General features: G+C 43.7%; 1 protein-coding gene across 1 annotated transcript in view; it reads right to left on the bottom strand.

Annotated features, from left to right (window-relative positions):
• Positions 1–11,411: 11,411 nt before the first annotated feature.
• The window catches only part of LOC121272984 (vitamin K-dependent protein C-like), a 35,728-nt gene continuing 22,456 nt past the window's right edge, over positions 11,412–24,683 (bottom strand). The window contains exons 4-5 of the mRNA XM_041179909.1: positions 15,234–15,351; positions 11,412–12,206 (exon numbers count right to left, since the gene is read on the bottom strand). Of these exons, the coding sequence (XP_041035843.1) occupies positions 11,656–12,206; positions 15,234–15,351 (669 nt within the window). The 3' untranslated portion in view covers positions 11,412–11,655. The remainder of the gene's footprint in view (positions 12,207–15,233; positions 15,352–24,683) is intronic.

The raw sequence follows: 24,683 nt of genomic DNA, 5'->3' as shown, positions 1-24,683 counted from the left end.
TAACCTTCGCTGCACTCCCTCGATAGCAAGTACATCCTTCCTCAGATAAGGAGACCAAAACTGCACACAATATTCCAGGTGTGGTCTCACCAAGGCACTGTACAATTGCAGCAAGACATCCCTGTTCCAGTACTCGAATCATCAGGCTATGAAGGCCAACATACCATTTGCCTTCTTTACTGCCTGCTGCACCTGAATGCTTACCTTCAGTGACTGGTGTACAAGGACACCCAGGTCCCGTTGCACATTCCCCTCTCTCAATTTATAGCCATTCAGATAATAATCTGCCTTCCTGTTTTTGCCAATAAAATGGATAACCTCACTGTTTCAAAATAAGTGGTGTCCCATTTAAGCTGGAGATGAAGCCAAATCTCTTCTCTCAGAAGGTCGTTAATCCATGGAATTCTCTTCCCCAGTGAGTATGGAGGCTGGGTTATTGAATATATTCATATTTTTCATATTCCAGATTTTTCATTGACAAGGGAGCTGAGGGAATTGGGGGACAGGCAGGAAGTGGAGTTGAGATCGTGATTCAGATTAGCAATGATCTTATTGAATGGCAGAGCAAGCTTGAAGGACTGAATGGCCTATTCTTGCTCCTATTTCTAATGTTCTTAGATCCCAATGGTCCAAACCTCTGCAGCAAAAAGACACCTGAGTCACCTGTTCATGGGAGTGGAATTTGAGCTCTGTATTGATTTATAACATTGTTCAAAAGCGAATTGCATTAAGTATTTAAGAAGAAAAAATATATAAAGCTTCGGGGTCAGGGTCCTGAAATAGTATTAGCCATTCCTAGTTGAGGAGCTCACAGTGGCACATGTACAATTGGCCCAAAGTCTCTTTTCCTATGTGTCAGCTTGTCTGAGTGGCAGTACTCTCACTTAAGAGTCGGACAGCCATAGGTACAAGATCCAACACACAACACAGAATCTAGGCTGATATTCAGTTGGGCTCATGTTTAAGGAATTGGCCAGGACGTCGGCAAGAAGACCCCTGTTCTTTGAAATAGTGCCATGGAATCTTGATTTGATCTGCCTGAGAGGGCAGACACGGCCTTGGTTTAAGGTCTCATCCAAGAGGCGGCATCTCCGTCAACCACCATTACATAAGTCTCTGGGCGGAATCGTCCGTGCCCGCTGGCAGTGGGCGTGTTCAGTGACATGAGTGAACAATATGATGAGGAGGCCAAAAATCCGTTTCACGACATTGTGAAACCAGTTTGCGACCGTCTGCTCAGCCTATTGATGGCGGGCGTGTTTCCCACCATCGAATGTCAGGAACCTCATTCTAATACATCAGCATATCATTATAAGGCTAGCCCGCCAAACTCATTCCTCCCAGCTGGATCATCCGCCCACATTGGCATGATTGGATGCTGATGTGTTTCACAACAGCATATAAAACGTGTGCATTTGGCAGGCTGCACTTTGAGGGGAGCTTGGAGGTGAGTGCACAGTAATGTTGCAAAGCGTTCACACTTTGGACTTCAGTGTTGAGGTGTGTTGAGAGGGGCAAAGACTGCCCTGCAGTTGAAGGTAGAGCACAAGCATGTGCAAGCTTGGAGGGGGGGTGGTGGGGGGGGGGGTTGTGGGTGGCACTGGGCAAGGGAATCAGCCACGCATTAGAGAAACCCTGTATAAAGTGACCATTCCTCCGCAGCTGAGACAGTTCAGGTGCAGCCACACTGATATGATTGCAGTGGAGTCTCTAGCTTATCTGCCCACTCAAGCAATGCAGAGGCCTGAAAGTGCCACCAAGTGCTCCAGAGCTTTTCACCCCTCCGGCACAGACTGCAAACTAACAAGCATTTTAGTGGACTGGAGAACTGTTGGACAACCGGGCATGTTGTACATTCTCCTCGCTAAAGCTGGCCATGGAGCAGTCACTGGTGGAGATGCTCACAGCTCCTTGCAATGTCAGCATCCCGGTTTGGACCAGTCTCCCCCGTGGTTCAAGCTAACAGTGCAGCCTTGCAGTGTGGGTTAGGAGAATGCCTGCACCTGAGCTGAGAGCACAGCGTGCAGTCCAGTGGGCAAAGCTGCTACCAATTGGTCAAGTGGAGTGTGGCAGTGGAAGGTGAGGTTTTGGGCAGCCATGCAGTGCACTATTCTCTGGCCATCCAGGTGGTTGCCAGCGCTCTCCAGGATGAGTTAAGGGGCCTTCGGATTTGACCAAGACATGTTCTTCATACACCCATGCTAACCCACACATCTCTCTCTCTCTATCATCCTGCAGGAGGAGTACATCAGGATCATGGAGCCTGGTAACCTAGCTGTATGCCTCATGGCTTACAGACAGCGAAGATTACAGAGAAGAAAGCAACTGAGGCACCTGGTTGCGCAGAGGGAGAAACAGCACCCTGTGGAAGAAGGGCCAGCTGGGGCTCCCGCACATGCCACCGAAGACCCACAGTGAACCGTCACAGGTCAACACCGTCCTTCATTCTTGCAGATGATGGAGAACCAGTGTATCCAAAGATTGTGCATTTCTAGGGAACTGATCTGTCACATCTGCCAACCACTGTAAGATTTGGCACCATGTGGACATGCCAGTAGCTGTGAAAGTGACAGTGGTTCTCAATTTCTATACCAGTGGTTGCTTTCAGGGCTCCAGAGGTGACCTCTGTGGGATCTCACAAACCTCCATCCATAAATGCATCCATGAGGTCACAGATGCCATCTTCATGAGGGCACACAACAAGACCTGGAGAGCCAGGATGCACGAGTAATTGGATTTGCCCAGATCTCGGGTTTCCCACAGTGCAGGGTGTCATCGACTGCATTCATGTGGTGCTCGGATCTCTGTCGCAACAAGCAAGGGCTTCCATTTGCTGAATGTGCAGCTGGTGTGTAACCACCACAAACACATCCTGCAGGTGTACGCATGGTTTCCAGGGAGTATGCACGACTCCTACATTCTCAGTAGGTCAAAGATCCCTGATGTCGTACAGGGTCCACAGCGGCTGCAGGTTGGCTCCTCAGGGACAAGGGCTACCCGCAGAGGATGTGGATAATGACACCCGTGTGGCGGCCTCAGACTGCAGATGATGCAACTCTCAACTTGGTGGAGCAAACCATCGGGATGCTGAAGACGAGGTTCTGGTGCCTGGATCGCACTGGTGGAGCTCTGCAATACAGTCCACAGAGGGTGTCACGCATCATCGTCGTCTGCTGTGCCCTTTACAACCTGGTGCTGCAATGGGGAGAGGAGCTGGCTGAGGAGGAGATACAGGAGCTGGAGGTCTTCTCCAATAGTGGTGATGAGTGTGAGGGGGTCCTCAGAGGTGACGATGACAGCAATGAGGCCCTTGCACTGGCCAGACGAGGCAAGCGCGCTCCGGAGGCCCTCATAGCTGCTAGATTTGTGGAGGATGATGACAACATGCAGTGAGGAGACACCATAAGATACTCACATTGCATCTGTGAACATTTGACTCCAGTCTGGCTTATGGCAGCGCACATACCCTCTGTGATAATGCTCCTGTCATAGACACGCGCTGGAGACCCTAATAGTCACTTGATTACAGGAGGATGATGACAACATGCAGTGAGGATACTCCATAGATATTCACATAGCCCCTGAGAATGTCTGACTCCTGTCTGGCTGAGGGCAGCTTGCTTGCACTGTATGATCAGGGAAATATCATAGGGACGCTGCCATGAATCTTTGAAAGCACCTGATCCTTTGTCCACCTTCAGCACCTGAGCCCTTCAGGAGCACAGTGTCACTGGTCACAGATGCTTAAGAGGTGGGGGCCAGCCCCACCTTAAAGGTGCTGAGAGCACACAGAGAGAATGATGGAAATCTGTGTCGTCTGCCTACGACATTCTGACAGCAATGACAAGCACCATCGAGGTGCAGGCATCAGTAATGTGTCCAGGCAGTGTGAGGCCAGACCATCACTTTGGTCTGAAGGCTGCACAAAGCACAGGTAGAGATCCTGGACTGAGACATCTACCTTTATCTTGTGCAGTAAGGTTTCACATCTGAGTGACGTGAATGCTGCTCATCAGAACAAGAGCTCATCACTCTCAAGGTTCGATAGGAAGGGAGACATTCTTGGGAGTTTATTGACAATAGTGAACAATATGTACATTATGTACAGGTGATTAACACCCGTGCCCACACTGTGCCAAGTGGTTATGGTACTGGGCTTGTAACCCCAAGATCAAGAGTTCAAATCTCACAATGGCAAACTATGAAACAATGTAACTTCATCTGAATAGGAACAGACGGAAACGTGTTTGTACTCAAAAGAGTTACATCTTAACTATCCTAACCCTGCCGCTACGTCTTGGTGCTCCCCAGACATACACTGCGGAGGTGGAGGCAACCTGTTGACTGCTTCACCCTGTCTGTGATAACCTTGATTGGCAAAGCAACTGTGACAAGACCAAGTCCAGAGGCTCATCATCTGACTTGGACTTAGCAAATTCCTGGCCTCCAGCAGTCTTCCGAGTGCTGGACACCTGGGAAATCCCTGCCGCTGTGTGCCTTGGATTAGACAGTGGGATGTGCTCACGAGATTGTGATCCTGAGGCTACTCTAAAGTTAGGTCCTACCGAGGTGCGTGTCTCTGCGCTGTTGTAGGATGTGGGTGAGCACTATGATGAGACTTCAGGGAGGGTACCTCCTGTAAGGAGAATGCCTGCCGGACCTGATGATAAGTATGCCTGGCTTGTGTGGGTGGTGAGTGGTCCCATGGACAAGATGAGGACAATGACAGTGTGTGTGAGAGAATGAATGGTGATGTCCCTCGAACTTGCAGTGAATGAGGGCCTTGTGGATGTGTGCTGGGTTTGTGAGTGTGTGAGTTGAGAGTGATGAGAAGAGTGACATACCAGAGGAGATCATTCATCCTTTTGTGGTACTGGGTGGCTGCCTTCTTTTACAGGGTGTTGGCGCTGACCACCACTGTCACCACTGCCCAAGCTAGATTAGTGAGGTTGCTGCCCATCCTGTGGCCAGAGCTGGGTGGAGGACATCACAGCGAGCCTGCATCGCATCCATAGGTGCTTTAGGGACGTGTCATTGACCCTGGGGGCTGCAGTCTTTTTCCCTTTCAGGGTCTTGTCCTCTTTGAATCAGTCCTGGACTGGAAGCACTGAGAGGTGCGGGCGTGGCTGGACTTAAAACATGGCGCCTAGCTTGATAAAGCAGCGAGGTGATGGCGTGGCGGGCAAATGAGACCCTGCCTGCCATGGAAACAGCATGTTTCCCGGGATTGCATAATTAATGCAGCAGGTTTGGGACAATGTGATGTGAAAAGCCACCATTGCAGCTTAGTGCAAATCTGGGACGAACCTGCCCTCAGGCTTGAATCCACCACCTTCTGACTAAGAAGCAAGAGCGCTGTTAACTGAGCCATGGCTGACATGAGCACCTTGGGATATCCTAAAGATGTGAAAATTGCTAAAAAAATGCAAATCCTTCCTGAACTGCAATTTTAAATGATTCTCTACATGTCACCTCTACAAACACTAATTAAGTTTTCTGATCCAAAGGGTCAGTATTGCTCATCAAGTCCTCCAATTCTGCGAGGTGTTTAATGAGAAAACATTCCCCTTAGGACCCAACTGGAAGCAAACAAAAAGGGTTCACATTATTGGCACCTGTCTGTTCACGGAGGTGACAAAGCTAAGTATATCCATTCGGAGCACAGAGCACACCCCTCCATGGATATCTACGACTCCCCAACCTCAGACAACTGTTTAAATGGTGGGGAAAGTGATTTGATGGAGTTGTCAATCCAGGAATACAAACGGGTACTGTCAGACACATATACTGTCAGAATGGCTGTATCAATAAACAGCCCTGAAGCTCCCTAAAGCTAGCATCTCAGTCACACGATCACCACAATGTCACAACTAAAATAGGTCAAACCTTAGAAACAGGCATAGAATAAGTTAGAATATTTTGTATCTGGTCATTTGGTGTTGAAATTCCCTCTTTAAAATGGAAATTTTTTTAACTTCCCAGTTTCTGCTGCGAGACGTTAATCAAGTAAACTCTAAAATAGGAAAGACTCGCAGATGAGTGCACCTCCCTTCTGTTAAAAAAAACTATTTTGTTTGTTTAAATATCTGTAAATTGAAATCATAAATCCACTGCATTTAATGAAACAATGCAACTTGATTCCATATATTAGGATAATTTCATAGCTAAGTTTAATCTTTGATTCAATCATTAAGAAAGTTTTGTACTTACCTTGCCCCGTCCATCTGCTAAATTCCAATTGATTAAAACAAAACACAAGTTGATAACTAACTTACTCCAAATATTGACTCAGTGAATCAATACTTTGGAAGTCCTATATTTTTCTCAGTGGATGTTCAGCAGATGCAAGCGTCAATGAAACCACAACAAGATGGCTGATGGCTCAGTGTGCCTCAGGTTTAATCCCTGGTCTCCAGTTGAGTTAGCTGATAGGATCCATTGATTAAGGTTCTGCAGTCTCTCTCAGCCCAAATTAGGGAAAAGTTAGCCTGGGTTCTGTTCGTAATCACGCTGCAGTGTCAGGATAAGGCTCAGCTGTGATGTCTTTCCTCCCTGTCCCCATGCTTCCACCACCCATTCAAGATATTGCTGACACTATCTACTGTAGGGGTTGGAAGTGTCTAGTCATGTTGCTCTGGCTGGTCTTTCCTTGCCCGTCAACTTTATATGTTCATAAATTGTAATGAGAGCAAAAAAAGTGGAGAATGATCAGCTGAATGATAACTTGGGGAGGGGGACAGTGGAAAGGCTGATTGTCAATAGTTGTAAGAAGGGGCAATATTGCATCCTTTCAGCTTTACACCAAGTTGAAGGACAAATGAACATTACCCATGGCCTCTGGTTGGCATTTCAAACCCGAGAAAGGCTTTTCTTTTGTATCTGACTATCCACTATAATTGCACAGATCTCTTTGCTAGCCACAAATGATTTATTCTTTCATGAGATGTGGACATTGCTGGCTGGGCCAGCATTTATTACCCTTCCCTAATTTCCCTTGGGAAGTTGGTGGTGAGCTGCCTTCTTAAACCGCTGGAGTCCATGTGGCGTAGGTACAGCCACAGTGCTGTTAAGGAGGGAGTTCCAAGACTTTGACCCAGTGACAGTGAAGGGACAGGGATAAAGTTCCAAGTCAGGATGGATACTCAGTATTATTCCCTCTGTGGCTGCACTAACTCCCCAAGGCTATTTACAACCCTTAAGTGCCAATTGTTACTGAGTGATGAGCTGTCAGTATGTTGCATGTTGAATTCTGATTTGGTGCCAACCTCACTCGTTTTAGAATCATAATACAAAGATCTGTCTTTGGGCTAACATCAGAATTAAATTTAATTTTCATTTGATGAGCTGAGGCAGGGGCAGAGATGGGCGATATTATGAACAGGCCAGTTCAGCATAAGGCAGTAGCTAGAAAAAGGGATGTTGTCGGTGGTTGGGGAATGGAGCTGTGGTGGGGACTGAAAGCAATGGGTGGAATAAAAGCCCCCATCCCATCTGTGAGGTGGGATGGAGAGTCTGTCATCTTCCCACCTACCCTCAATTAAGTAAGGGGCAGGGAGGTTCGAGGTCAGCTTTCCTGCCCAGGGGGCAATTGAGGCCCTTAATAGCAGTTAAGGCTCACTTTAGGGTCTCATCCCATTACCAATGTTGTGGAGGTGCCTAAGCCATGTGGGTGGCCACCAAGGGGTTAGGAGGCAGGGTGCTGTCTTGATTGGGCATCCTCTGCCCCATGAAGGATCCTACCCATGGCAAGGCTGCCTCACATAGAGACTACTGCCTATCGTCCACACTGAGCACCAGCTCCAGCCCCCGCCTCTTCTCACTGAGGCTTGCCTGATTGGCCCATGAGCCCAAACGCCTCTCCTCAGGGCCTCCTGCAGTTCCAGCAGTGGCCACCACTCCCAGTGGCACTGGCAACCCTCTGGTAGACTGGAATCTCTTGGAGGAACCCTGTGGCAGGCAGGTAACTGCCCAATAGGCATTTAATCCTGGTGGGGCTCCCAGAAATGGCGCAGCTTTCTGGCCAGTGGACAAGGCCACTACCACAGTCATTAAATGCAACCCAATGGCTTCGATCTTTCCAATATTTAACTGGAGGAATAACTTCCTCAACCAGTACTGGATGTCAGACAAGTAACATGACAAATCAGAGACAATGGAGGGTCAAGAGATGTGGTGGTAAGATAAAGTGAGGTGTTGTCAGGGTACATATGGATTCTGGTATTAAGATTTTGGATGATGATGCCAAGGGGCAGCGTGTTTTAATACAAATAGGAAGGGACCAAGGATTGATCCTTGGGGAACTCTAGAAGTAATAGCATAGGAGTAGGAAGAGAAACTATTGTAGGAAATTCTCTGGCTGTGATTGGACAGATAGGAATAGAACCAGGTGTAGGCAATGGACCCAGATAGACTATGGAGGAGTGCTATTGAAGGAGGGATAGTTCACTATGGTCAGAGTCTCAGAGGATGTCATTTGTGACTGCTTCGAATCATTTCAGTAGTGTGGCAGGGGCAGAAACCTATTTGAAGGGGTTCAAACCTAAGTTGCAGGAAAGGTGCACACAAATCTGGGAGGCAACAAAGGACTTTTGAGAGAAAGGGAATTTAGAGGGAGGAGTGGTAAGTTGCAAGGACAGAGATTTTTGAGGGTATGGGTTTTTGAAGAGGATGATGGCAGCAGATTTGAAAGGGAGGGAAACAGTACCTGTGAAAAGGAAACAGTGAACAATAACATGGAGGTCAGCACAGGAAGTGATGTTTTTGCATCCAAAACAAGCTATTTCTTTTGTACATGCTGAATTGAGTCAGTCAATATTTGGAATAAGTTAATTATCATCTTGTGTTCTGTTTGGTTAGCTAAATATTTACTAAAGATAGAACAACATATGTCCATGACTCTTCTCGTCACTGGGTAAAAGAAAAACTGGGGTTGATATTTCAGTGAAACCAATCCTAACACAAAGTCAAGCTGACATTTCATATTAACCTCATACACATAGTGTGTTAATTACATGAGCCATTCACCATGGAGAGACGGCATGTTAATAATTATGCATTGCACTCACCATGGACAGATGAAGTGATGATAATCACACAAGGTACTCCTCATGAAAATATGGTGCATTAACACACAATACACCCATCTGTCCATGGCAACTGTTTTAACAATCACACAAGGAACTCACCATGTAACATTGGACTTAGGAGCAGGAGTTGGCCATTTGGCCCTTCGCGCCTGCTCCGCTATTCGACAAGATGGTGACCAATCTGATTGTGGTCTCAACTCCACATTCCCTATCTGTCCCTCACAACCCTTGACTCCCTTGTCTATTAAAAATCTATCTAATTCTGCCTTGAATAAATTCAGTGACCCAGCCTCCACCACTCTCCAGGGAAGAGAAATCCACAGACTCGGGACCCTGAGAAATAAACAAATCCTCATCTCCATCTTACAAGGGAGATCTCTTATTTTTGCATTTGAAATAACTCTTCAAGTTACTATGCACCCATCAAGCTTGATAGGCCTTCTCCATAATACCATAGCCAGAGGAAGAGGAGCTTCCTTTAGTCTCAGGGGAGCAAATTATTGCAAAACTCCAGCTAACTTTGTTCTTGATTCAAGTTGAACTATGTCCCTTCAAGGAAAATGAAGCAATTAACGAAACAAAGTGAGTTGTGACACCATGAGATCAACCAAAGAGTTTGAGGTGCAGCAGGACTTAAAAGTAAATGACAATGAATTAAGCAGAGTCTCCGCGAGCTACAGAAAACTGTACTTGTGGCCAAAACTGCTGTAGAGTCTTCCAATAAAAGCCATATAATTTCTCCAACAAATTGCAATGAGTAGAGAGTAGCTAACTAAAATAAACTTGGTGTATGAAACCAATCCCTGGTATTTACACCAGTGTGGTCTCACGGCATGGTTGATGGAAGAATTACCCAGTTATCTCCATTATGGCTGGTATCTGTGGTGTCACTCTGCTCAACTTTAATAGAAAGTACTTGTGTGAATAGGTTTTATGGTGGGAAACAGGAAGTGTTTATCTCCTCAGTGACAGAAATGCATATTTTATCTTCAGTGGCCAATCAGTCTTGTAGCTCCTGGCTCTGCACATGATAGGTGTCCATCCACAATGTGACTCACTCATCAAAGGAGATCCTGACATCTTTGACAGCTCACACTTTCATCCTCTTTGCAATTTGCGATAAGCAGAAAATAGAACAACATACCAAGGTCAAGAGTGTAGAATAAAGATTTATTATTCTGTAGATTTGAAAGAATCATTGTCAGAGCTAACATTGCATGATACTTTCAGAAATTCCTTTGAAGGGCAGCCCATTCAGCCGTCAGGCATCAGGGTCCTGCTTAACCTTTTCATGTCCGACCTGGTTTAACCACTACATGTCCAATCTTATTTAACCTTTACATAGAGTTGTCAACCTTCCAGGATTGGCCTGCAGTCTCTAGGAATTAAAGATCAATCTCCAGGACACTGCTGTGTGCAACCCTGGAGAAAAATCATCACGACATTAAAAAAGATTTTTTTTTGTACTATTCTTTGAACATTTCTCTTTACCAGATATAAAAATATTGAAAATAGGGGGAAAAAGTGTTTGGCTGACAGTCATTGGGTAATGAGCCTTTTTGCTTTCCAGTTGGCGTCGGAAAGCAGCGCATCACAAAGGTGGATGTGTCAGCCAACTAATGGTTGAGGTGTGGGGAGAAGTCACGTGCTCCAAGAGTACTTTTAATCACAGTTGGCAACCCTATCTTTACATGCTGTATCCTGTTTAACCTTTGTATGCCTGGCTCTGTTAAACCTTCAGATTCTTTATTCCTCCATTTTAGAAACAAAATTTGCCTTCCTGAAATATGCACAGTTCCTGCACTCTTGTCAAATCCTTTCTTGCATGACAGCTCTTGTTAATATGATAAAGTTTGTTGTTTTCCTTCTCTCCATTTTGGGGCTTGCCTATAGGAGCCTTTATCTCACAGGCAGAGCTAACATTAACAACTCAATAATGGACAGTTAAAGGCACAAAGCCATTTACTGCCACAGCAACTTGTATTTGTATTGTGCTTTTAATTTAATAAAACATCCCAAGACACTTCACAGGAGCATTATAAAACAAAATATGACACCGAGCCACATTTGTCTACATAATCACTATTTTGGTGTCTGTGTATTGTGGCACCATATTATCAGAGTGCTGAGTACAGTCATCTGAAAAACTGATACATTCAAATGATTCAATCAGGATTTCACTGCTTTTAACATACATACATTTTGTAATATAGAGGAGAAACCCACTTGTTGCACAGAAGAGTAGAACACACTTATAATGCTGAGAAGGCAACCAGGATAAAATGGATATAGCAGTGACTGACTACCTGTTTTCTTTTAAGGTAAGACTGAGTTACAGATCATTGTAATCAATTACCATAAGACATTATGCACAAGCTGTATTTGAGTATAAGTCAAATGGTACGTTGTCACCAAATTAGTGCAATATATATAGCATCTCACGCCTAACTAAGCTTGAAATAGATCTCCAATCTAATTTAATGCAATTTAAGGCACATTGGAATGTCATCAGAATGGTCAATTTCTGCTTCAGATCAATTAGCTTAGTATAAAGTTGATTTGGACAAAGTTAGTTATTAGTCAGTGAATATATCCAGTCTATGTAATTGGCCACTTTTGTGTAAACACCAAATGTTTGGTAGCGACCACAGCCTTCTCCCCAGCTGACCAGCCCCAGTAGAAACCACGTGCCATTCAATAAAGTGACCATAGGTCCACCACTGTCTCCTTTGCAGGCATCTCTTCCAGAACTTGGGGTTCCTGCACAAATCATGTTGCTTGTGAGTTTGTTGCCTAAGGACTTCTTACACGTCTTGTGGGAGGTCAATTTGATATTGATGAATAATAGAGTACTAGGGCGGATGTTATGATCACTTTCATCCATAGCGCCCCATCCTGAAACCAACACTTCTTTACCTGGAACAAGTAGCTTTATCTCTGCCATCTTTTTAGTGGGCAGGCACACTGGTATAATGTAATTACTGAAGATGGCAGCTTCAGCTAGTTGGAGGAGAGCAATGTCACTGTCCATCTTTGCATAACTGAAGTTAGGGTGGATGTACACAGTGCTTATTGGAATAGTGTCCTCAGTGTTTTCATTGACTGTTCGGTTATGCTCACCTGAAATGTAGATGAGCATAAAGTCAAATATTTTGTGCCATACAAGCAACAAGTATCATTGATAGACTGCTATCTTTTTCAGGGACTGTGGAGGCACGTGGAAGTAAACAGAAAAGCTCTGCTACAAGGACAACTTTCCTCTCCAGTGTGCCAATTTGTACAATGTGCTGAATGGAGCAGGGCGGTCCATTTTGTATAACCTGGGTGTATCCTGTCACCAGAAACCCAGCTGCAGGACCATTATTGGGAGTGGAGACCAGCAAACAGAAGGTTCCAAGGTCTGAAGGTCTTCTGAGGTCAGGAATGGGGGTTGGCCATAGGGTGGCAGTAAATACTTGTACTGATCTTGTGCCTCTGCTTCTTCGGACTGCTCCTAGGACCCACACAAACCATAGAGCTTGGAGAGGGTCCTAATTCTAAACATGCTGGCAGTTTTCATGGAGCCTCCTTCCTTTGAACATCCACAAGTGAAGTTAGAAGAAAATGAAGAGGGAGGTTGGGAATGTCCTATCTCAACTCACGGCTATTTTAATGCTCGGCACAGGTTCAGATTCACTCTAGAAAATCCCAGGACAATGTTGTGGGGTGGAAGCCTAACTGAAAAGGTCTCTGCATCAATTTCCTCTTTGTTGTGCCTAGAAACTGAATGTTCCCAGGTCATAATGGCAAGGAAAATTCACTCTGACACCTACCAGGGCACCCAGGAAATCCCAGAGCAGCGCTGTGAGGTGGAGACCTAACACAAAGATTACAGCCTCTGGCTCACACATGCACTTAGTCAGTGAGAGACAGACATCTCCAGGAAATAGGAATTGTGGGCTTTATCCGGTGAGAGGCACAATAAAAAAAAACACATTTATATGCCATATTTAATGTATATAGGAAATTGCCATGTGATCAGACACCACAGCAAAGAAGGAAATATCAAGATGGACGAACAAAAGAAGTGGGTTTTAGTGAAGGTTTTCGAGGTAGAGAAGGAGGTGGAGAGGGAGAGGTTTTAGTGAGCAAATTTCAAAGCACAAGACCTAAACAGCTGAAGACATGGTCATCAATGATGGGTTTGGGGGGTGGGGGTGGTGGAGGGCAGGATGCACAAGAGGCCAAACTCTGTGGAAATAAAAACTATGGTTGAGTTTTTGGGCTGGAGAAGGTGACAGAGATGGGGACTAGACCACGAAGGGACATAAACAAGAGGATGATAATTTTATGGAAAGGTTAGAGACCTGAAGCACAAGTAAATCATCAAGGACAAGACTGATGGATGCACTGGACTTGGTGCAATGACAGACAACAGGCAACAGAGTTTTGGATGTGCGGAGGTTTATAGAGCATGCAGGGTGGGAGGCTGGACAGGAGACTATTCAAGACTGGATGCCCTTGCAAATAGAAAGTTGTCTCAAGTGGCGTTCCACAGGGCTCGGTGTTGTGTTATATATTAGTGATTTGAACGTGAACGTGCGGGACACAATTGGGAAATTTGCTGCTGACACAAAGATTGGCCAAGTAGTGGATAGTGTAGAGGATAGCCATAATCTCCAAAACGATATAGATGGGTTGGTGGAGTGGGCAGTAAAGTGGCAGATGGATTTTAACATAGAGAAGTGTGAGGTCATACATTTAGGGAGGTCAAACAGTTACAGGGATTACACAATAAATGGGTAAATACCAAGAGGGGTAGATGAAGTGCGAGATCTTGGCGTACAAGTACACAAGTCCCTGAAGTCAGCAGTTCAAGGACACAAGGTTGTAAAGAAGGCATATGGAATATTCTCCTTCATTGGCAGAGGTATAGAATATAAAAGTAAGGATATGATGTTGGAATTGTATAAAACACTGGTGAGGCCACAACTGGAGTACTGTGTGCAGTTCTGGTCACCACATTACAGGAAGGACGTAATAGCTCTGGAGAGAGTGCAGAGGAGGTTTACAACAATGTTGCCAGGGTTAGAAAAGTGTAGCTACGAGGAGAAATTGGATAGGTTGGGGTTATTTTCCTTAGAACGAAGAAGGCTGAGAGGTGACTTGATTGAGGTGTACAAAATTATGAGGGGAATAGATAGAGTGGACAGGATAAAATTGTTTCCCTTGATGGAGAATTCTAGAACCAGGGGATATAGATTCAAGGTAAGTGGCAGAAGGTGTAGTGGGGACATGAGGAAGAACTTTTTTTTACACAGAGGGTAGTGGATGTCTGGAATTCGCTTCCCAGGTTGGTGGTAGAGGCAGAAACTTTGAACTCGTTTAAAAAGTACCTGGATCTGCACCTAAAGTGCTGTAAGCTACAGGGCTATGGGCTGGGTGCAGGAAGGTAGGATTAGAAAGGGCACCTGGGTGTCCTTGGGCTGGCATGGACAAGATGGGCCAAATGGCCTCCTTCTGTGCTGTAACCTTTCTATGGTTCTATGGAGGTGACAAAGGTTTAGATGAGGATTTCATCAGCAAACAGGTTAGGGATGGTGTGGAGATGATTGATGTTAGAGATTGAAAGAGGCAGCCATTATGATGGAGAAGGAAAATGATGAGAAGCTGAACACAGGGTCAAAAAAAACACTAAGGTTGCGAACAGTCTGGTTCAATTTGAGGTTTGGCCAGGAAGGGTAGGGAATTGAGAACAATGATATGGAGTTTGTAGCTGCAAACTAAGATGTTGGCTTTAGTTTTCCCAATGTTTAACTGGAAAATTTGCCACATATCCAAGGCAGGATGTTGGACAAGCATTCTGATAGTAGAGCAGAGCAGATGGACAGGTAGAACTGGGTGTCATCAGTGTATATGTGGAAACTTATCTCCTATCCTTGGATTTGTTGCCAAGGGGCAGCATGTAAATGAGGAAGAGGAGATGGGGCATCATGTATGAGGAAAAACAGCAAAGGTTAAGCCACATTACTGGACAACAGAAAGATGATGAACGCAACTCTCTCTAAGAACTAGAAGTGTGAACTTCACCCAGTAACAGGTGCATTTCACTTCAGAGCCTAGGCAATTGTGGGAGATATACCTAGTTTAATGGGCAGTTTTCCATACCAAGTTTGACTTTAAATCGTCCTCCTTCAAATACACAATGAGCAGCAGTCAGCACCCAAAACCGATGAATCAGTACTCCTCCGCAGATGAATATCCCCTTCACATTCATTAGAAGGACCTGTTGGCAACAGACACAGTGGCCTTATAAATATTAAGCACAACACCAAAACACAATCAAGGGTCATTCAAGAAATTCAACAACTGAAAAGCACTCCTTTTCGAGACCAATAAAAGTAACTCAGACAACACCCCCAGTCCCAAACCCACCCCACTCCTAGGAAAAAAAGTTCCCCGCACCCTACCCCATCCCAGGGTCTAGTAAAAACAGCTGCTGTTACCACCCTACCTCGAGCCCAGTAAAAGCAGCTCCTCCCAGAGTTAAAGAATTGATTGATCCACTCGTCATCGAGTTCCACTGGCCTGAAGAACATAGCTTGTATCAGAGGCTCACTTTTGCTCTGTTACTGACTGTTTGTAGACTGGAAAAGTAGGGAGATAATGTTACTGGTTTTATTGTCAAGTGTGTCTTATCTGCACTCATTTTCAGATACAGACATAGCATACTGAAATGTGAAGTCTTGCCCTGCTTCATTTCCCAGTTCGGCCTGGTAAAGGCTCAGTGGGAGCATCCTTGCCTCTCAATCAAAACATTGTGGATTCAAACCTCTCTCCAGACACTGGCATTCCCATTGTAGTACAGAGGAAGTGCTTCACTGTAAGAGGTGCAGTCTTTCAGTTGTTAAACCAAGGCCTCATCTGCTCTCTTAGAACCACAGAAGTGAGAGTGGCTAAAGACAAAAAAGTCTGAAAATTACTGGCCAAAGACAAAAATATCTGAAATTATTTTGTGACAAGGAATCATGTAATTATAGTACTTTTTAATGATCTGTAGTAAATACAAATGCTTCTAGGCCATTTCAAATGGGTGGAATTATTAGACTTCATGTGGGTAGGAACATTAGTTTTCCCTTTGTTTACCTTCTATTGCTGTAAAGACGGTGGACCAATGCATTTGTATCAAATCATCAAAGTGACCTTACATTTCAGCATTCAATGCAGTTAGTGCATTTAATACAGGATGAAGTCCACACTAACAACAGAACATGACCTTGCTGGATTATATACATGCGAAATGAAGCAAAGGACTACAAGCAGTACTTTGCAAACTATTTTCCAATGTGATCCTATTTTAATGCACCACCACCTTTCGAGGACTATGCGGGATGGGCAACAAAGGAATCAGTTACAAGTTTTTGAGAAAGCAAGCTGGAAACCCATGAAGCTGCCCGAAGGTTGGAAGCAGCAGTTAGTGAAACTGACAGCTCATTTTTTTTTTAAAAGCCAGTCTGAAGGTTGGAAACAAAGAATCAAATGGCAGATTTCCGAAACCCCAGTGTTAGAAATTTGCCGTTTGGCAGGAATTTATCATCCCTGTAATGTTACAGCGCAGTAGGAGGCCATTTGGCCCATCGTGTCTGTACCAGCTCTCTGAATGAGCAATTCACTTAGTGCAATTCCCCAGCCTTCTCCCCGTTACCCAGCACATTCTTCCTTTTCAGATAACAGTCTGATTCCCTTTTGAATGCCTCGATTGAACCTGCCTCCACCACACTTTCTGGCAGTGCATTCCAGACCCCAACCACTCATTGCATGAAAAGGTTTTGTCTCATGTCACTTCTGTCATTGACTGAGATAGTAAATAAATACCTTGCATCCTACTTTACCAAGGAGGTAGATGCTACCCAGGCCATGGCGACAGATGAGGAAACTGTCACTTAGAAGGGTTGAAAATTGACAAGGAGGAAGTGTTGAATACACTGTCGGTACTTAAAGTTGTTATGGCACCGGGACTGGATGAGATGCACCCAAGGATATTGAAGGAAGGGAGAGTAGAAATTGCAGGGACACTGGCCATAATCTTTCAGTCTTCCTTAGACTCAGGAGTGGTGCCAGAGGACTGGAGAATTGCAAACATTACACCCTTGTTCAAAAAACATTGTAAGGATAACCCCAGCAATCACAGGCCAGTCAGTTTAACTTCAGTGGTGGGCAAGATTCTAGAAACAATTATTCAGGATAGGATTAGTAGTCTCATGGAAAAATATGGGTTGATAAGGAAGATCCAGCATGGATTTCTAAAGCAAAAATCATATTTAACTAACCTGCTGGAGTTTTTTGAGGAGGTAACAGAAAAGGTCGATGAGGTTAATGTTTTTAATGTGGTGTACATGGACTTTCAAAAGACATTTGACACAGTACCACACAACGGATTTGTGAGGAAAGTTATTGCTCATGGAATAAAAAGGACATTAGCAATGTGGATACAAAATTGGCTGAAAAATAGGAAGCAGAGTGTAATGGTCAATGGATATATTTTGGCTGGAGGAAGGTTTGTAGTGGAGTTCCCCAGGGGTCAGTATTGAGACCCTTACTTTTCCTGATATATATTAATGATCTAGATCTTGGTGTTCAGGGGATAATTTCAAAGTTTGCAGATTATATGAAGCTTGGGAGTGTTGTGAACAGTGAGGAGGACGGTGTAGAACTTCAAGAGGACATAGACATGGTGGCGTGGGCAGATAGATGGCAGATGAAGTTCAATGCGGAGAGGTGTGAGGTGATGCATTTTGGTCGGAAAAACCTGCACAGACAATATAATAAGGGGTGAAATTTTGAAGCAGGCGCAGGAGCAGAAAGACTTGGGTGTATACGTGCATAGATTATTGAAGGCAGCAGGACAGGTGGAGAGCAGTTAATAAAGCATATAGTATCCTGGGCTTTATTAATAGGGGCATCAAGTACAAGAGCAGGGACGTTATACTGAATTTAGATAAGACACTCGTTAGGCCTCAGCTGGAAAATTGTGTACAGTTCTGGGTGCCATATTATGGAAAGGATGTGAACACATTGGAGACAGTGCAGAAGAGGTTTACTTCAGCAATAAGGGTGATTTGGAGAGGTTGGGACTGTTATCCTTAGAGAGAAGGCTAAAAGGAGATTTGATAGAGATGTTCAAAATCATGAGGAGCTGGACAAAGTAGATAGGGAAAAGCTGTTCCCACTTGTAAAAGGATCAAGAACAAGAGGGCACAGATTTAAAATGATTTGCAAAAGAAGCAAATGTGACATGAGAAAAAACTTTTTCACACAGCGAGCGGTTTGGGTTTGGAATGCACTGCCTGGAAGTGTGGTGGGTGCAGGTTCAATTAAGGCATTCAAGAGGGCATTAAATGATTACTTGAACAGAAATAATGTGCAAAGGTACAGGGAAAAGGCAGGGTAATGGCACTAGGTCATAATGCTCATTTGGAAAGCCGGTGCAGACAAGATGGGTCGAATGATCCCCTTCTGTGCCATTAAAATTTTCTGGTTCTATCTTGGAAGATGATAGATGTCTTAACTTTAGAGGTCTGGCTGGAGGCAAAGATCCCTTTTTCTAAGTAACTTTGATTTACATAATAACTATGTAAAGGATTACTGAACTTAAGGTCTGAGCTACTGCTTCTCTCTTAGATTCTTCTTACTCTTCTCTCTCTGAGTGACATCATTATGATGTAGTCCCTTACATACATGCTCAGTAACTAATAGAGTAGTGTTCGAGTTAACCATTTATTCTACATCTTCTCCCAAGTCTTTATTCCTACATACTATGTACAAATACTCCTGCATTGTTTTTGCTTCTTTTGCCAATTACTTTAAATCTGTGCTCTTTTGTCCTTGACCTTTTCACAAGTGGGAACAGCTTCTCCCTATCTACTTTGTACAGACTCCTTGTGATTTTGAATAACTCCATCAAATCTCCTATCAGCCTTCTCTTCAAGGAAAACAGTCCCAACTTCTCCAATCTATCTACACAACTGAGGGTCCTCATTCCTGGGACCATTTTAATGAATCTTTTCTGCACTCACTCCAACGCCTTCAAATCTTTCCAAAAATGCGACGTCCAGAATTAGATGCAATACTGCAGCTGCAGGCAAACTAGTGTCTTATAAAAGTTCAACATAACTTCCTTGCTCTTGTACTCTGTGCCCTATTAATAAAGTCAAGGATATTGTGCGCTTTATCAACTGTACTCTCAACCTGTCCTGCCACCTTGAATGACTTATGCATATATACATCCAGGTCCCTCTGCTCCTGCACCTCTTCTAGAGTTGTACCCTTTATTCTATATTGTATCTCCGTGTTCTTATTAAAATGAATCATTTCACATTTCTCCACATTGAACTTCATCTGCCATTTGTCTGCCCATTCCACCAACTTATCTATGTCCTTTTGATGTTTTACATTATCCTTCTTGCCGTTTGCAATGCTTCCAAGTTTCATATCATCTGCAAATTTTGAAATTGTGCCCTGTACACCAAGGTCTAGGTCATTAATATAAATCAGGAAGAGCAAGGGTCCCAACACTGACCCCTGGGGAACTCCATTACAAACCTTTCTCCAGCCCAAAAAACATTTATTAACTGCTCCTCTCTGTCTCCTGTCATTCAGCCAATTTCATATCCATGTTGCCACTGTCCCTTTTATTCCATTAGCTATAACTTACTCTGTTGTGTGGCACTGTATCAAATGCCTTTTGAAAGTTCATGTACACCACATCAGCAGCATTGCTTTCATCAACCCTCTCTGTTACTTTTTCAAAAGCTCGGCAAGTTCATTAAACAAGATATTCCCTTAATAAATCTGGTCCCCTTAAAAGATCCCCAGGCACGATTTTGAAGAAGAGAAGGGAAGTTCTCCATGGTGCCCTGACCAACATTTATTGTCAATATATCAGTAATTACATTGTTATTGGACCTTGACAATCTTCTTGTTGACTGGCAAATACATGGTATAGCAATTACATAGTTAACTGCTTGTTAAAACAGGTGATGGGCATTGGTTCACCTATCAAAATAGTATAGATGGGTACAGCTATAACATCCCAGTGTGTAAGGGATTGCACTGTACTACACTCTTGAGAATAAACCAGGATGAAGTAAAAGACTAGCTTGGACTCACTCTTCCATAACAAGCACTTCTTGTGAGTAACATTTTTTCTCCAATCAACATCATTGGAAAAAAATTATCTAGCATTATTATTCTGTGTGCAAATTGGAATATGTATTTCCTACATTACAACAGTGACTATTCATCAAAAAGTAATTAATTGTTTAAAAATAAATTTGCATGGATTAATGTCAGTGCTGAGCAAAGAATGGTGGTGAATCTAGAGTAAAATATATAGCACAAGTAGTATTCCTCAAAAAGTTGCTCTTTCACTGCAGTGACAGACGCCCACCTCTCTCATTGCAGTGACAGACGCCCAGCTCTGGGTCAGCTCTCTCACTGCAGTGACAGACGCCCACCTCTCTCACTGCAGTGACAGATGCCCAGCTCTGGGTCAGCTCTCTCACTGCAGTGACAGATGCCCAGCTCTGGGTCAGCTCTCTCACTGCAGTGACAGATGCCCAGCTCTGGGTCAGCTCTCTCACTGCAGTGACAGATGCCCACCTCTCTCACTGCAGTGACAGATGCCCAGCTCTGGGTCAGCTCTCTCACTGCAGTGACAGACGCCCACCTCTCTCACTGCAGTGACAGACGCCCAGCTCTGGGTCAGCTCTCTCATTGCAGTGACAGATGCCCAGCTCTGGGTCAGCTCTCTCATTGCAGTGACAGATGCCCAGCTCTGGGTCAGCTCTCTCATTGCAGTGACAGATGCCCAGCTCTGGGTCAGCTCTCTCAGTTGCAGTGACAGATGCCCAGCTCTGGGTCAGCTCTCTCAGTTGCAGTGACAGATGCCCAGCTCTGGGTCAGCTCTCTCAGTTGCAGTGACAGATGCCCAGCTCTGGGTCAGCTCTCTCATTGCAGTGACAGATGCACAGTTTGATAAACATAGTTATAGTAACATATGGGGATGTATAGGTTTAAAAAAAAAATGACCACATACAAAATTATTAGCACAATTGGAGCCCATAGGGTTAAAGGCACAGTGGCAAGATAGAAATGAAATTGGCTGGGAAACACAAAGAAGATAGTGGTAGCAAAGATTTGCTTTTCTGACTGGAGGGGTGTAAACAGTAATGTCCCAAGGAGTTGGCTTTGGAGCCACTGCTTATTTGTATATATTAATGACTTGAACTTTGGTATACAAGACAATTTGGAAATCTGCAGATGACACAAAGCTTGCAAATATAGTAAACAGTGACAAGGATAGTAACAGACTTCAGAAGAACATAGACTGTTTGATGAAATGGGCAAACACATGGCAGATTTAATATAATGCAGAGAAATGTGAAGTAATGCATTTTGGAAGGAAAATGACAAGGAAATATAAACTAAATGGCACAATTTTAAAGGGAGTGTAGAAACAGAAATCTGGGAACATATGCACACAAATATTTGAAGGTGGTGGGGTAAGTTGAGAAGGTTGCTTTTTTTTTAAAAAAAAATTCTGTAGAAGTATGTATATAATTGGGATAAAGACTTGTGGTCTTAACATCAGGAGTACATGATACGGATGTATCTATGATGCAATGTTACATGATTAAGTAACTCAAATTGGTGGGAAGCAGAAGTACAATCTCTTGTGGAGTACTGAGATGTATATAGATCTGTAAATAAACAAGAATAGCTTTTACGAATAACAGTCTATGGTCGTATTCTTAGGCTAACAAGCAAATGCTAATGAAAGCCTAAACCTTACAGGATGCTTGGCTTTATAGACATAAGCATACAGTACAAAAGCAAGGAAGCCACACTAAAGCAGGTAATACCTTAGTCAGAGTATCAAATCCAAATCTGGGCATCACACTTCAGAAAGGACATCAAAACCCTGGAGATGGTGCAAAGGAGATTTACTACAAGAAGAAACTATGGAAGTTGGCAATGTTCTTTGTAGAGCAGAGAAAGCTAAAGGGAGATTTAATAGAGGGGTTCAAAATAACAAAGTGTTTTAGATAGAAGCTGTTTCCTGTGGTAGAAAGGTCCGTTATTGTTGTTTTTGGTCTGGTATGTAGCCATCATGGATCTGGATTTATAGTTAATGCTAAAGGTGATATTGTGAGCAATCTGTCTTTTATCAAACATTATGCTAACTATTTACAAGGCAGACTCAGCACAAGGCTCTACATAGAACTATCTCTCTCGGTGCTCTGTTATCATGTGATCTTACATCACTGATGTAGACTATATATTTACAGATTTAACATTAATTCTTTTTACTACAAAAGGTTGGGAACCAGAGGACACACTTTAAATAATTGTCAAAAAAACCAGGATGGAGATGAGGAAATTTTTTACGCAGTGAGTTATGATGATTTGAAGTACAGTGTCAAAAAAGGCAGCGGGAGCAGATTCCATAGTAACTTTCAAAAGGAAATTTGATCTCTACATAAAGAAAAAAAATTGCAGGGCTAAGGACAAAAAGCCAGGGAGTTAGAATAATTGATATCTCCTTCAGAGAGCTGGCACAGGCATGATAGTCTAACTAGCCTCAGAAGCTATATTGGTTTGGCATGTCTGTGATGCTGCCAGTTTCAGAGTTTCCTGTTGTATCCTCTCACCCTTTAATAATTTTGTAACTTATGTTTGTTCCATTAGTTCTTTCTTGCTGACCTACATTGGACCCCCACCCACTAGTAACTTAATTTTAAAATTCTCATCCATGTGGTGAAATCCTCCCATAGCTTCAGCCCTCTAGCTTTTTGTAACTTCTTACAGCCCTACAATTCTCAAAGAAATCCATGTTTTTCTAACTCTGGCTTCTTATATGCTCCCCATTTCATTCACCCCAGCACTGGTGGCCATGCCTTCAGTTCCCTTGGCCCAAAGCTCAGAAATTCCCTTTTTGCCTTCCCACTTCTCCTGTCTCCTTTAAGACTCAGTTTTAAAATAATGTCGATTTAAAAGGGGGTGCAGGGGGCAGAGAGACTTGGAAGTATCTTTGAGGGTGCCAAGACAAGTTGAGAAGACTGAGCATGCAAATGGCTTGATAATCAGGCATAAAGTTGCAAAAGCAAGAACGTTATACTAAACCTTTATACTTAACTGGTTAGATCCCAGCTGGAGTTTTGTGGCCAAATCCTGGCACCATGCTAGAGGAAGGAAGCCTTAGAGAAATTTATTAGCCTGGTACCAGGGATGAAGGACTTCAGTTGTGTGGAGAAACTAGAGAAGGTGGGTTTGTTCTGCACAGAAGGTTAAGGGAAGATTTATTTAAGATAGCGAAATTCACGAAGGGCTTTGATAGAACAAATAAGGAGAAACTGTTTCCAGTGACAGAAGGATTAGTGACCAGAAGACACAGATTTAAGGCATCTGGCAAAAGGACCAGAGGTGAAACGAGGAGAAATTATTTTAAGTAACATTTATATTCTGAAATGCACTGTCCACAAGAGTTCAGATTTCATACCATCTTTCAAGAGGGAATTGGATAAGTAAATGAGGAGGAAAAATTTGCAGATCTATGGGAAAAGGACAGAGGAATGGGAGTAGTAAGCTGGCAGAGGTATCATGGCCTGAATAGTCGTCTCCTGTGCTGTATCGTTCCATGAAAAATTATCTCTTTGATCAAGTGTTTGGTCACACATCCTAATGTCAATTTATTTTTGATTATGCTCCTGCAAAGCACCTTGGGACACTTAACTACATTAAAGGCACTAAACAAATGTAAGTTGCTGCAATTGAATCAAATTTAACCACAATATGGGATGTATCTTATATCCTCAGAACTACTGCAATCCAGTGGCAAAGCTAGCCCCATCTGACAAAGGAGGGCTGGATCTTATTGACTGCTAGAGAGTGCTACTATGTTCAACCGTGTCTGACTGTTGAAAACTGCTCTGTACATTTGGGCCACTTTGCATCAGGTTGTTTTGACTCCAGGTCACTTGCATAACTTAAAATCAGCAATTATGCAATTGTCCTGAGGCACCTGACTCATCCCCACATCAGTCCTTCAACAATTATTCCTTTAGTACCTTGTAGGATGTTATATTTATATTGCAGAGAATTATGTTAGTGGAGACCAAAAGCCATGCAGAGGAATGGGCAGGATGGGGATGGACTCCTTTATGTAAGAGTCCCAACACTAGGGGAATGTGTCTGGGCTCTATAGAGTTATGACTGATACTTAAATCAAGCTTTGCTGCCAACATACAGTATTACATGAATGGTGAGTGTATAATTCCAGTAATTAATTTGTATTGCTGGTACCAATGGCACAGGCAGGACAAAGAAGGTTCTGCTTAGTCAGCATGAGGAGCTTGGCACCAAATTAAGAAGCAGAGCCTCAAGGGTCATAATCTTTGGGTTATTACCTGAGCCACATGCAAATTGACATAGGACAAATCAGATTAGGGAGATGAGTGCGTGGCTCAAAGACAGGTGTGGGAGATGCGTGTTCCACTTTGTGGGGTGCTAGCACCAATACTGGGGAAAGTGGAATCTGTACTGTTGGGACTGTCTACA

Source organism: Carcharodon carcharias, chromosome 2, assembly GCF_017639515.1.
Source record: "Carcharodon carcharias isolate sCarCar2 chromosome 2, sCarCar2.pri, whole genome shotgun sequence".
NCBI lineage: Eukaryota > Metazoa > Chordata > Chondrichthyes > Lamniformes > Lamnidae > Carcharodon > Carcharodon carcharias.
Note: the sequence above shows the minus strand (reverse complement) of the source record. Positions and strands in the feature narration are given on the sequence as shown.